Genomic DNA, 15913 nt, shown 5'->3' with positions numbered 1-15913 from the left:
CAACATCAAAACAGAAGCAAATGGTAACAAAATTGTACTTTTTACAATTAGAGATTTGAGTCTTTCTATAGGGTATGAGTTCAGTCAGCAGATTAAAAGATGGGAACAAACCTGATCTATATCTTGTTTCTGGTTCATGGTGTTCTCTCCTCCTACTCCTTGAACTTCTGCGCCCCACCCCTCCTGAACCAGCACCTTGATCTGGGGGTCCTCCTGCAAAAGAAAAAAAAGAAAATAAAGACATGCAATGAAATTATTGCTTTAAATGCTTTCAGACAACATACAAACATACTTGGTCAATAGCCACAGTCATCCATATATAACAATGGTTGCACATGTGAAAGATGTTAAAGAAACTTCATTTTGTTAAAATTATCACAGAAGTACTGAAGATATAAGCAACCAAAAATATAGATGGTAATGGGCATTGGCCAATTCTAATCACTTATGAATTGAATTTAACACAAACAAGAATGGTTAAGTCACAAACTATTTGTAATGAACTTGCACCTAAAGCATTAATCAGAACAAACAATTTACCAACTTGTTTTCAAATTTCACAATTTGTCAAGAATTTGTTTTCTTTAAAATGAAAATAGAAAACAATATTTATCAATGAAATACTAGTAAGTGGCAAAAGATATAAAATCATTGTAGAAATGTTCCAGATTTGACAATCAATTTCTTGAGGATGCTGCTGTACCTGGTTGAAAGATGTATTCATCATTGCCTTCCAACAGGAAATGAGATAGTCGCGATCTGGCGACTTGATAATCCATGACTTCTACAATTAAATCCTCAATTAATAACTTGGTCCAAGAAAACAGTTTTCACTATGCTTTCACCAAAAGCACAAATCCAGCCTGGTAGTTATCAATTAGAGGTTGTTGTTTTTAAAATGTTTTTATGAAGCAGTTCTGTTATGGTCTCTTGCTTTGATCTCCAAAGAATAAATTCAGTAGAGAAAAGTTTCATGTACACTGACAAAAAAAAAATCCAAATAGTTGGGTACAAGAATGACTTTGCAAAATAAATTGAACTTTCCAATGTTGAAATGCATCTTGTGAAGCACAAACTTGCCTCTAATAAATAGGGCAAATGCATTCAATGGCAAAATCACTTTCAATTCCTTGGTGATAGATAAAGGAACCAGTTTGCTTCTCAATAGCCAACATGATAGAATGGAATAACTTGAAAACCAAAAGTCCTGATAACAAATCCTGGCGGATCTATTTCATTAAAAGTTGTTCATCTGAAAGGAAACTCTTCCGTCATAGTCAGCAAAGTATGAATATATCCCAAAACAAAGAAACAGCAAGGTCGTACAGTCTGCAACATTCCTGTATATAATGTTGCAGACTGGCCATACCCCCAACATACATGAGCAATAGGGCATGAAGGTAAGTATGATACATGAATTTCTCTGAACCAAAGTTCATGCTATGACTAATAGGAATATCCACATTGTTGAATGCACACCGGCATTGTAAAATGAATGCACAAATGAAAATAACAATAGATACGAAACCAACCATGGTTAGAACCGCAATATAGACATTCTCCTTTCACTCTCAAACAAATCTTGTGAGCTCCAGGGGAAAGAAATAATAAAAATTGTGATGTTTGTCATATCCAGTGGATATATACTGTGATGGTATTTTATTTAGCCAACTATGATATTCTTGCATTAAAATCTTACTTGAATGAACAAACAAATTGAGACTAGAGGATTTTTTTTTCATTCTCGCAGCCCATTTTTAATTACATGTATGGCAAATCTCCAAAAGCATGTTTAGCCATTCCAAATCATTACCAGACTACATGAATTACATGAAGTAGGCCTAAACCCCAAATGAGTTAGGGTGTAAAGGACATCAAACATAAATGAATTTTACTCAAATAATTTTGAGCAATATGCTATCATTACCCTTCATTAATCTAACTGCTGAGTGACTTGTCACTTGTTATACATGTAGGGCAGAATGAGCCATTTTCTTAAAGACCCTGACCGATGTAAAAACAATCATATATAAAAATAAAGGTAATGATTCATACAATACAAATATACCAAAAATATTACATATATCTCCTTCCAATAGTTAAAAATATTAAATAAAAATCGAAGAAACTGCTCCTCCAAATTACGCTTTGATTGAGCACCCCCACGTCGCCTGGAAATGATGACGTCACGTTGTGTCTGGAGGGTTGTGATTCCATAGGTTTGTGTACAAAAGCATTGGGTATTTTCTTCCATTTCCATGCTATGAATTCATTTTTTTTTTCGTTTTCAGATGAAAATGGCACTCAAAATTATTCACTGTTCAAATTGTTGTAAACCTACAACTATTCACTACCTTTTTTTGTGATTTCTTTGTTTGGCTCTTAATGGGCCTAAATTGCTATGTCAGGAAAAGTTGTTATACATAATCAAAATGCAGATAGAATTGAAATCTGTGCCAAACAAGCAGGAAATAAAATATGGCTAAAACTAGTTCAAAACTGTAGATTTCATAAATTCAAGCTTGTGGGAAAAAATATATGTGATATCCCTCTGTGATAGAAGTGAAGAGAAAGAAATGCGTCATCTGGAAAACAAAAAAATCACCCAGTTTTTCTGTGTACAAACCTATGGAATCACGACGCTTCTTACACAACGTGACGTCACGGTCTCGAGGCAGGTGAAAAGCACAATAAACCCTATATTTTCTAAACGGGGTCCGAAGCCCGATAATTGGAATATTCTTAAGCAAAGTACTCAGCTGGGAAGCGGTGAAAATGCATAAAGCATACCTTGCTGTATTTAGTAGCTTATAAGCTTTCGATTGGTATGTAATTTGTCAGTTTAATTTTTGGGTCCGGTCTGGATCTTTAAGTCACTAGGGTCGAACCCATGACCTATTTTCAAGGAAGGCATGCTACCAGTGTTCTACTCAGCCACCATGCCCAGTTTTGCAGGTTTATGGATTATTACATATTATCCCCCCCCCTCAAAAGCAAAAAAAAAATATTAAAAAATACATCATCATAATAATCCTTGTTCAAAATAAGGACTGAAAACAAAAATTAAAAAAGAAGGGAATTCCCATGGATAGAAGTAGTTTCCTCACAATGACACAGGGTATCATAACTCTAAGATTTAATCATAACATAACCATAATTAAATCACAGCCCCTGGAGGTGTTTTATAATATGCAACTCAACTTTCACTCTCAACTGCTTCATTCACATCAGGGCAATTCATAACAGGTCCATTCACATAAAATAAACATGTAGTTTTTTTTTAACATGTAGTTTTTTTAAATCAATATTAGGTAAGTCAAACTAATCACAAAGAATGGAATTGAATGAATGAGCAAGATGTACTTGGCTACTTGCAAATTCTCCTGCCACATCATAGATCAAATAATTGATGGCAAAAATATTTCCTAATCCACGTAAGCCTACATCCATTTGCTGCAGTGCAAAATACTCGTCATATCCTTTTATAAATCCACGCCCTAGCAAGAAGCATTGGAAGAGGAAGAAGCGAACACTGGCAAAAGACTGATTTTCAGATGAAACAAAACTTGTATTTCAACAACTGCTTGTCAAACCATCTAAAACTTGTCAAGGGTGCTCCTCGGCTGCACAATAAAACAAGATATATTTGCTGATGTTTCTATATAAAAAGTAGAAGTAATCTGCAATGATATTGACAAATACATTGATTCATGATCAATGTAGAATCCTAGAGCAGTGTTGGCGCAGAAACTGAAATGATTTGCTCCTTCACAGACCACCGATGGATACATTTACTAGAGAATTGTAGGGTTCCCTGCATTTTGCGAAACAGCAACACGTTGTGGTCTGCAGGTCTTCCGCAATCCACAGCCAGCCAGCTAACGAGATCGAGGTCTGTGTGACCCTTGGCATGATTGATCCATTCTGCTCAGACAAGCAGACACAACAACAAAGGTCACCCACAAATTCCTCTCCACTTCAAGTTGATTGGCAAAACATGAAGAAAGGGGGAGGAGGAGGAGGTTGGAAGATGGACAGTCTTTATAAAAATAATATGAAGAATAAGATGGGGGGAGAGAGAGATGGACAGGAGGTACATGGAGGAGAAACTACTGAAGAGAAATTCAAAGGTGAAACATTTTGAAAATATTTAGTCTGGACTTTACAAATCATACAACTTGCATGCTTCTAAAGCTTTACGTGAATCCTGCAAAGTACTATCATATGACCAGAAATATGTGTAAATGCAATAAAATCTATAAAAATCACACAAAAATATAATTTTCATGAAGAGAAAAACATGTAAATTAAACCTGCTGCATGCTACTCAATTCACTGTGTATATGGTTTACTCATTTAATGACTAGATGACATTTCAATTTTCAAGTAAAAGCTTTATACCAATATTCATTATCTATATATCAAATGTATTTGCGTGTGAAGGAAGAACCGAAAGCATCAGCTGCTTGGAATGATTTTATCTTAAAACAAGGCAAATTAATCAAGTTAATTCACAATGTTCACCTGATACAAGGAAACTTTTATCTTTCCATACCACACCGATTTTGAATTTCATGGCAAAATGATTGGCAAACATCAGCTGCACAAATGCTAAAAGGAAAATGTGGAATTATCCAGGTCAATGGTTCACCAGTTAAAGCCAAGAAATATTTCTCTCTTATTAATATTGTCTGGGACGGAGATGTTAGAAGTACAGCTGTGTCCTCCTTTCTACATCAAGCTTGCTGATCCCTAGCGTCTACTTAAATCTCTTCGCTTTGCTTTCTAGTCGGACAGTACATGTATATTCACGATACAAACCACAGTATTAGTAATACGGTCATGTAAATTCATAATTTCATGAAAAATCTCAAATCATGATATGACAGGATGGAAACAAGGAAGAAACTGGCAAAATGCCACATTAAGAAATATTAAAGGGAATTCCTTTTGGAAACAAGCCACATCTTGGTGTTCAATTTCATTTTTGTAAGCCACTGGGACTTAATAGGAATTCTTGCAATTAAGATGATGTTGCCCTTAAAGATGAAATTCAATATTCATCTTGAAAAAAAATATGACTCATTCTACATCTCTGTCACACTTTTAGACCCCCCCCCCCACTTTTTAAGGGGGTGTCAACATACATGTGTAAGTGCACTAGTATCAAATTATATAAAAGGTCAAGTCCACTCTAGAAAAATGTTGATATGAATAAAAAGAGAAAAATCAAATGATCATTATGCTGAAAATTTCATCTAAATCAGATGTAAAATACGAAAGTTATGACATTTCAAATTTTGCTTATTTATCACAAAACAGTGATATGCACAACTCAGTGACATGTAAATGAGACAGTCCATATAATGTCCATCACTCACTATTTCTTTTGTTTTTTGTTGTTTGAATTAACAATATATCATTTTTACAGATTTGAAAATAAGGAACGTCATTGAACCATATAGCATTAAACAATGCTAATTACACGTGTTCAGGGAGGAACTAAGCATTGTTTCACACGACAACAGGGAGAAAAATTGAATATTTCATATAATGAAATACAAAAGAAATCGTGAGTGATATCGTCAGCTCATTTGCATACCGACAAGGATGTGAATACAACCGTTTTGTGAAATTAAGCGAAACTTTAAAATGTCATAACTTTCTTATTTTACAACTGATTTTGATGTAACTTTCGGTGTTGTTTGTTGGATTTTTCGCTTTTTATTTGAATCAACTTTTTGTTGGGGTGGACTTGTCCTTTAAATACAATCTCACAATATGATGTATGGAATTCAAAACATTCACTTAAATGTGGAACTGAATTAGAGATGGGGAGGGGTATGCTAGGGGAGCATGACCATCCTTCATTCTCCTATGTATCTTGATTCTTGTTTTTCAGACAACCCAAAGTACATATTGTGGTATAGGTGGTATGTGAGTCATTAAATGACTCAAGGGAGTTGAACAGCACAATGGTATAAAGGGCAGAGGATTGCTTTCAGACCAGAAGGTTTAAAGTTCTAATGCACGCCATGAACCTCCTCTTTTAATATGGATCTGTATCATATAAATTTTGGCCTGTTGAACAATTCTGATTTTTTTTTGTATGTAAAATTTTCCAAGCTCATCCAGTTCTACATGTACATAATAACCTTCATGTTACACATCGCTTCATCCACAATCCAATAGTGTGTTTGAAGCACAACAAAAAAAAACTTTTTTTTTTCATATAACATTGCATGATACATGTAGTAAGCCTACCATACATGACTGCCTGCATACAAGCGATGGATAACCACATAATCATGAGGTCTAGACAACCAGACCCTTTCATTTCCATTTCAAAGTAAGACCTTACAGATGGCATAGTGTAATTTGTATAGCCTTCAATAAGTACAATTAATCAAACTAACATTAGTTTTATGGTGAAAGATTACAAGTAATGATACAGCAGTATTATCAAATGAAATGCATAGGCCTATAAAATGTATTCCGTTGGGCATTTTGTCAGTGATTATGAACCAGCATAAACTTCAGCTTGTCATATTTGCTATGTGCATGTCTAAGATATTGAGACAGTAGAAAACAACATGGATCTAACATCTCAACTAAACAATTTAAATCTGATAAAATAAAAACAGAATACAAAAATATTATAATTTTCCTATTTCCACAAGCAGCAGAAATATTGTTGATCAATCACAAACATTTTCCAAGTAATATCTTCTAAATTCCACTTGAGCCTATGACAGGTAGGCCTATAGTAAGATGATCAAAGAAGGTCACTTCCAAGAAATTTCCAAAATAAAGATGGCCACGAAATAGTCATCTTCGTGATTACAGCAAATTCAATGCACAAAATCTGATAGATTTCTGTTCTGCTGCAATGGATGAAGAAAAGGAAAACGTCTGATGAAATCCAATGGTACACAATTTGGTATGAATACATCTATTATGCCAAACATCTATCCATCCTTCCAAGCAAAGTAACAACTTCAGACACAAGATATGAATCAATCATAATACAAGTAGGCATAAAGCCTGCCAATACTCCAATTGAGACTTCACATCTAATGTCATAATAAAGATACAGGAAGTATGGATAGTTCAACAGAAGAATTTGATAAAGTTTTCAATAAGACAGACGGTAATCAAACTGCATGTAGGCCTACATTGTACGCTCTCCCCTAACATACATGTGTCCTATGTGGAATCCACTTCTCCACTTGACGGGCCAGGCAGGATGTACTAGTCTAGTTGAAGCTGGTTAAAGGGAGATGTTAATTAGATTGATAGCAAAGAAATTCAAGCATTTGTAAGCTTTCCAATCCTTAACGAAACCTCCAGCATGACTCACACTGTGTTTTTGCATGTTCAAGATTGTTACTTTAAAAAATCTATAGATATAAGTAACGACACATTCATACAGTACAAGAAGAGGCAGGTTTTTAATGGAATTCTATTTTCATTTACAAGTGCTCTATCAGTATTAGTGTGACATTTACACCATTATTTGGCATTATTATGTATTGTTTACCAATCAGAATTGATAACTTATCAACTCCAACCCCCAAGCTACAGTAAATTTGATGGGGTGCCATTTTTGTCAAAAAATGCCCTCTTCAAGTTTCAAGTGTTTTTACACTTGATATAGATATTACTTGATTAATAATGTTTTGCCAAACAGAACACACAACAAACCTAGAATAATCACTTTGCCCAAGTCCACTTATTTTTCAAACAGTTTATGTTCAAATAGTGTCAAATCCATTTCTGTCCAAATGTATCTTTTCTGCAAAATAAAGCAATTGACAGTAAATGACATCAATGGATTAAACCCATATAAGAAACAAGTGGGGACCTTATGCCTTGAATTTAAAAGAAATTTTATTTTACTTGTTTGAAATACACACACGCCCACACATTAAAAAAAATTGAGGAAAAACAAAAACAATTTTTAATAGTCAAATGAGATAATTAAGTTACTCTGATTGTAATAACCCATGACACTAAAATACAAAATAAAACTGAGAAAAAATTGTGATATAAATGAGAAAAAAGGATGCTGCTCTTTAACAATAAGATTAAAGTCTGATTTTTTTTAACAGTATCTAAATACTTTTAAAGGATGATCAATGATTAAACCATGTTTACTAGCATCTATCCATGGTCTATCCAAGTTTAATAGTGATTTGATCTCTACTTTCACTTATCATACCTTGCAATATTAAATGTGAACTCTGAAAGACACTTTTACAGATACTCGTACACATAATTAATTTGTTGAATCCAATTTATCAGTTGCTTTCTTTCATCTCTTAATATGAACAGGATATGGTATACCACATACATGTAACCGCTACCCTACAATACAAAGCGTGTGAAATATTCTTAGCATAACCTTCAAGACAGACCTGAGTACATGTATTTGAAATTAGAAATAATTTCAAAGGATAGGTTTTAAAGGTCAAGTCCACCTCAGAAAAATGTTGATTTGAATCAATAAAGAAAAATCAGACAAGCACAATGCTGAAGATTTCATCAAAATCGGATGTAAAATAAGAAAGTTATGACATTTCAAAGTTTCGCTTATTTTTGACAAAATAGTTATATGAACGAGCCAGTTACATCCAAATGAGAGAGTTGATGATGTCACTCACTCACTATTTCTTTTGTTTTTTATTGTTTGAATTATACAATATTTCAATTTTTACGAATTTGACGATTGGGACCTCCTTGCCTGAAGCACAAAATGTTAAAATAATGGAATTCCACGTGTTCAGGGAGGAATGAAACTTCATTTCACATGGCAATGATGAGAAAATCAAAATATTTCATATTTCAAACAATAAAAAACAAAAGAAATAGTGAGTGAATGACATCATCGACTCTCTCATTTAGATGTAGCTGGCTCGTTCATATAACTGTTTTTGTGAAATGAAGCGAAACTTTGAAATGTCATAACTTTCTTATTTTCTTCCGATTTTGATGAAATTTTCAGTGTTATGCTTGTTGAATTTTTCTATTTTTATTCAAATCAAGTTTTTGTTGGGGTGGACTTGTCCTTTAATAATCAATTCGGGCTGACATCTTTTTGATATACATGTATATGTTCTGGGAGGGGGGAGTCGAAATCAGGAGATACGATTCATTATTTTTACAACTGGTTGTAAATTTTGTACACAGTTTGCAATAGACTGACAGATTGATGCTTACATTCACCTGAACAATTGATTAGTAATATCGTCTATAACAGTGTTTACACAGTGACACGGCTCGGGGGTTCGACACGCGAGCCGTGCTCAACACGGCAATTTTATGCTGTGTAAACGCGATCAGTGTGATCCGCAAGCCGTGTCGAACACGGCTTTTTTGATCCGCCAAAATCGTAGGTTTCAACCCGCGAGCCGAGTCAGACTCTGTAAATTTTTCGTGTGTAAACAGAAAGCCGTGTCGAACTCTCTTGACCAGGTCACTGCGCGCGCTTTCACTTTTGGCACTGTTGTTGTTCGCACGGACAAGATTCGATTCCGGCGGTGAATTTCCCGCGTTTAATTTGCGACGTCATAATTCTTCTTCCGTTCGAGATCCGCGAGCCGTGTTGAACTCGCCTTTTTATATGTACGTATAAACGCGATCTCTGATCCCTTCTTCGCAGTGTTCAACCCGGCTCGCGGATTCAACACCCGAGCCGAGTCAATGTGTAAACACGGTATCTGTCACATCATCCGTATAAGACAGTAAGGGTAACTATGTGCAAACCAAAATAATTAAGAAAGTAATTGCACAAAAAGGGATGTTAATCTATGTACATTTTGATCTGGTTTCTCTCTTCAGATATGAATCACTGTACTGTGTATTAAAGATCAACAACTTTTCATTACTTGGAACTTCTAGAACATACGGTATATGCAAATGGGCATGGTTTTGAATTTGAACGTTTATAAGAAGATTCCTCCCTTCAATGCTGGATATCAAATGTTATTTCCTGCAAAATATTTCTAGTCTGCACATGCAGACACTGTTGCTCCCAAACTTCTCTTATCCATATGTTAGCATAACTGTATATTGAAATATTAACCAAAATGTGGAATAAGGCATGTGGCTTTATCAGTATAATGGTCACAAAAAATTGGGGCCAAACGAAACCAAGTACGATAGAGATAAGGGAGGTTCTAAAGAGGCAGGATATGGACCCCCCATCCTTGCTAATTACCAATGAACCATCCATCCGACCCCATATACCCATCTAAACATCATCCAATAGAACAACTCAAAAACATCACCAGAGCCAGCTGGATAATATCATCCTGTTTCACCACTACTGCTTCCGTTTATTACCATCAAAATTCTCATGAAAATAAGTAAAATATCTTAAAGGTTAAAGGGGCAGTTCACCCTCATCATAAGTTGATATTAATATTAAAGCATAATGATTATTTGTTTAAAAAAATATTGGCGAAGATTTCACAAAAATCTATCAAAGGATGAGACAGTTATATTTTTTTTATTATTGTTTTGTGATGTCATAGGCAAAGAGCTTTTCCATATATCAATCAAACTCCCTGTAAATGCATTTCTCAAAAAAATTGAAAATGATTTTATTTGTGCAGAGGATATATCAGACATGCCATTACTTACCTTATTCTATAAGAAGTATAATTTTATGTTTCTTTAAAAAATGAATTAATTTTTAAGTTATAGTTCATGGTAATATGAGGAAGCTGCTCACGTATGACATCACAAAGTAAAAAAAAAAGAAGCTCTTATATCATATTTTTTGGTGGCTTCCCGTCAAAATTTTTTCTCTATTTTTTTTGTATTGTCATGGTAAACTCTCTTCTGATACATGTAGAAAATAGAAAATAAGAAAATAACATACAGATAATTACCCACCTTCGTCTATGCTGATAACACTATCATCAAGGGCCCACTCAGAAAACATTGTCAAATATTTTCACTAATCCTGGTCAAAATCAGTCTTCTGATATTCTGAAGTCAAATAATGTTCTAAAAATGAATTTTCAACCAAATCCAAGCTAAGGAATCATGGTCACTGATCAAATACTTTTTCCAAATGTAAAAAAAAATATCAGTCCTATGATATCTTCCAATAAAAAATCAGTAAAATCCTTATTGTAAAACTTTGTTTAGTATCAGTACAGGTGTATGCGGACAAATATTATAAATCTGCTTGAAAATAAAGCAACTCATGCAGTTGTCTTTCTTTAGATTGAATGCTTCAACAAATTGCAGTAAAATTATGACCATATCATGTACACACTACCTAGCGCATGCTAAAAACGATACATGCATGTTAAGCTTACTCCAAGTCTCCAATATTTATTTGCTAACGATAAGAGACTTACAATTACTTTAAAGGTATTCACTCATTCAAACCAATACACCTGAAGTACTACATTTAACATAGATCTGCTTTGACCTAATAAAATTTCCACTATTTTTATTTCAAATTATAGGAAGTACAAATTTTCTTCTTTTAAAATAATTAAGAAATATCATGTATTTCCTTAAATGATACTAATTTGGAAAATAATGAGCCTGCCATCATTATTGATGTGTAGACCTCATCCTATACCCTCATGTTGGAATTAAATAACAATATCTGCAAGAGGTAAGTACCACTGCGACCTTTCACACATCAACAGGACATTGTAACATGATCTACACTGGATGAGGCTATAACTGATCATAATTTGAACAGGAAAAAGAAAAAGACATGCAATCCTCCAAGTGTAATTGTTAGCAGTATATTTGTGTTTATGAATTTGAAACTAAACAAGTATTTCATGAATGTCCCAGTACAGAAAATATTTTCTGAAAGGGCAAGGGGTAAGTGTGCCTATAAAAAGGATGATGTCACTGTCTGCCTACAGTGTACTTGTAGGCTTACTCTGTACAGTGTATGTTCATTTTTATTTTTGAAGTTGAACAATGATAATTGGTCAAGTTTAAATCTCAAATGTTAAATTTCAGTTTGACATTTAAGTCTACAAATCTAAAATGGAAGACATTGAATACACTCTTGGTTTCTCATTATAATGTTATAACTTTCTTATTTTACATCCTAAAACAATGAAATTTTCATTGCTACACCGTGAAAACTGTGGTGTTAAAATTGATGCCAGTTGGTGTTAATAGAGGACCACACCCTCTGGTGATAAAATTACACCCTCGAGATTAAAATATAACACCAAAGAGTGTACATGTAACAACCACGGGTGTTGTAATAACACCTATAGTTGCTAAACTATAAAAACACTGTCAATTTGACACCGGTGTAAAATAACTGGTGTGGTCCTCTATGTTCACCGCTTAACACTGCAGTTTTTGCTGTGTATGCTTGTTGGATTTTTTTTTTGTTGGGGTGGATGTGTCCTTTTTAAAAACAACCTAACAAGCCATACAAAAGCGAATGATGAAGTAATTTACCTGTAACAAATGTCTGACGTTTGAATAAAAATGGGCCCCGTTGCACCCACCATGACCAAATTGGAATCCTTGATTTTGATTGGCTGTTGATTTGTTTTCATGGTAGTTACCATTGGATGGCAAAATTACTATAATAATGGTAACTTTTATGCAACAGGCCCCAGGTCATGTGAACAACTTTGTTTACAAGCAAACACAGTGTATGGAAGGGTATCTTTAATGGTCACATTTTCAAAATAAAAATTTCCAACCAGTACAATATCTGATACTTCTCTACATCGTTAATTTTGTCTAAAAGCAAATTTAATCATCAATACCAATATTTACATAGAAGAAGAAATTGAAGTAATAATATGTACGCTGCAACACTGAGTGGAAGTCAACCTTAATTTTGGAAGCGCCTTGTAAGTTGATTTAACCTGATTATTACCAATTTTGAGCCGATACTATCTCTTCATATACATTTAAGAGTGATTGACAACGTTCAGGAGTAATTTTGAATCATGGCTAGCAATAAAACTAAGAAGAAAACTAAGTCTCGAAACCAAAGTGAGGCCTTAGAAGAAGTCATCGAAGTTGCAGCCGAGTCCTCGTCCGAAGATCCCCCGGACCGACTGCTGACGCATAGAAGCTTATTGCCAAATGAAATCGCTGGTCAACGAACCGTAAAAGAGCGCTCAAATTCAAATTCTCCCGCCGATATCAGAACAATGATTGCCGATGAAGTAAGGAATGCTTTGATTTCTGAACCCGTTCTCAACACGATTGTTGATGCCGTCTACAATAGAATCTACAAAAAACTTGCCGACGAGCTTCATGCTTCCTTTCAACTGGAACTCGGAAGAACAGAGCAACGCATGGATGCCCTTGCAACGACCTCTGACCTCCTTGGTAAGAAGATCAAAGAACTTCAATCGTCCGTCGAAGAGCAGGAGCAATACTCACGTCGCCAGTGCCTTCGAATCTACGGGCTGCCAGAGAACCGCAACGAAGACACCGACGACCTCGTTATTGCACTAGCTGGAAAGATGAACATCACGATTGGAAAGCAGGACATCGATCGGAGTCATCGAATTCATCTGAGACGTGAGAGTCAACAACAAGCTTCATCATCTCAACCGATTCGCCCGAAACCGTTGATCGTAAAGTTCTCGCGCTACAATGCTCGGCGATTGATGTACGGAGCGAAGTCGCGACTTAAAGGCACCGGCATCGTCATCAGAGAAGACCTTACGACGACTCGACAGGCCTTGTTCTCTAGAGCATCCTCTCACCAGAATACGAAGTTCACATGGAGTATTGATGGCAGGATCTTTACTGTGACGAGGGATGGTCGTAAGGTCCCCGTGAGGAATAATTCCGACATTGAACGTTACGATACCCAGCCTTCTGTTCAAGGTCTTGTTGATTCTTTTAATTCATATGGCTTATTTCCAATAATTGATAGGCCCACTCGTGTTACAAGAGATAGTGCGACACTCATTGACAACATATTTACCAATGTTATCAATGAAAACAGTTCATCTGGGATACTTTTGTCAGATGTCAGTGACCATTTTCCCATTTTTCATATAGCAGAATTTAACATTCCAATAAAAAGAAATATCAGTTCCACAGTTTTGCATCGTGATGTGACTCCTTTTGCTTTAGCTTCTTTTTTAAATGACCTAAAAGATCACGACTGGAAAGAAGTGCTGAATTCGAATGATGTTGATAATGCATACAATATTTTCTTACATGATTTTAAATATTATTGTGATAAACACATCCCTTTGAAAGAGCGATCCCCTGTTAATATGCGAATTAAAAAACCGTGGATCACACGAGCTCTTTTTAATTCCATTAGGAGAAAAAATATTCTTTATAAACGATTTCATTCGAAGCCAACACTTGTAAATGAAGACATATATAAGAAATATCGTAATAAATTACATACACTTATACGTTCTGCAAAAAGAAAATATTTTTATAACAAATTTGAAAAAATAAAAGGTAATCTGAAGAAAACATGGAAGTTTTTGAATGAAATTCTAGGTAGAAACAAACCGTCTATAAGCAATGGAATTATGCATCATGATGTAAAGATAGAAAATCCGTTTGATGTGGCAAATGTATTCAATGACTTTTTTGTTACCATAGGGGAAAATCTTACTCGGTCTTTACCGAATTCTAACTCAATATTCTCTGATTTCATGCCTAAAATATTTGATAAATCTTTGTTTTTTAAACCAATTACTGAGCATGAAGTTGCTAATATCATAAAGAACATCAGTCCTGGAAAGAGCCCTGGATACGATACTTTGTCAATTGATATTGTTAAACCTGCTGTGTATTTCATTACTCAACCATTGACTCACATATGCAATTTATCTATTCAAACCGGTGTTTTTCCTGATAAAATGAAGTTAGCAAAGGTTGTGCCTGTATATAAAAAAGGAGATAAACTTGATTGTAATAATTATAGACCGATATCTGTTTTGCCATTGTTTTCGAAAGTTCTTGAAAGACTAGTATACAATAGGTTGTACAATTTTTTGATGTCCAATAATTTACTCAATCCCAATCAATATGGTTTTATGAAAGACTGTTCTACCGAGTTTGCATTAATTGAACTAACTGACTTAATTTTGAATTACATTAATAAAAATAAACATGCAATCGCTATTTTCATGGATTTATCAAAAGCATTTGATACTTTGTCACACTCTATCTTGCTGTCTAAGCTTTCTTTTTATGGAATTAGAGGCTTGCCTCATGCCTGGTTCTGTAATTATTTAAAAAATAGGAAACAATTTACCGTGTACAATGGCCAATCATCAAATTCCAAAATAATTTATTCAGGTGTTCCCCAAGGAAGTATTTTAGGCCCCCTTTTATTCTTAATTTACATAAATGATATTATCAACTGTTCAAACTTCTTTAAATTTGTACAATTTGCAGATGATACCTCATTGATTGCCTCTAATATAAACTTTCAATCTTTAATCCACATGATCAATATAGATCTTAATTTTGTTTATGACTGGCTTGTTTGTAATAGATTGTCATTGAATATTTTGAAAACAAAATTTGTGATTTTCAGAAATAAGCAAAATAAAAGATTAGACTACTCTAGTGTTAAACTGTTTCTGAACAGGTCTGAAATAGAACAATGTTCTACTTTCACATACCTGGGCGTACAATTAGACGAGTTTCTTACATGGGATTCTCACATTAATACAACAAGTACAAAAATATCTAAAATTACTGGTATTATGAATAATGTTAAGCATATATTACCACTCAAACTTTTATTTACAATGTATAATGCCTTTATATTGCCCCATGTTTTGTATTGTAATGTTGTGTGGGCTTCTCTACATGCTTCTAAGTTATTAAGAATATATCGCTTACAAAAGAAAGCCCTTCGCATATGTGCAAATACCCATTACCTAGCTTCTTCCCTACCCTTGTTTCG

At 34.5% G+C, this 15913-nt stretch overlaps 1 protein-coding gene across 4 annotated transcripts in view; it reads right to left on the bottom strand.

The window, feature by feature from the left end:
* The window catches only part of LOC121429611 (disco-interacting protein 2 homolog C-like), a 56128-nt gene that overhangs the window by 36099 nt on the left and 4116 nt on the right, over positions 1 to 15913 (bottom strand). For 2 of the 4 annotated variants that reach the window (XM_041626733.1, XM_041626742.1), the window contains exon 3: positions 112 to 213. In XM_041626733.1, coding sequence (XP_041482667.1) covers positions 112 to 213 — 102 coding nt within the window. Of the gene's footprint in view, positions 1 to 111; positions 214 to 703; positions 939 to 10899; positions 11382 to 15913 lie in introns of those variants that run through there. The other 2 variants (XM_041626761.1, XM_041626751.1) reach the window with 2 other exon arrangements.

This window comes from Lytechinus variegatus, chromosome 1, assembly GCF_018143015.1.
Source record: "Lytechinus variegatus isolate NC3 chromosome 1, Lvar_3.0, whole genome shotgun sequence".
Lineage (NCBI taxonomy): Eukaryota > Metazoa > Echinodermata > Echinoidea > Temnopleuroida > Toxopneustidae > Lytechinus > Lytechinus variegatus.
This window is presented reverse-complemented; position numbering and strand designations above follow the sequence as displayed.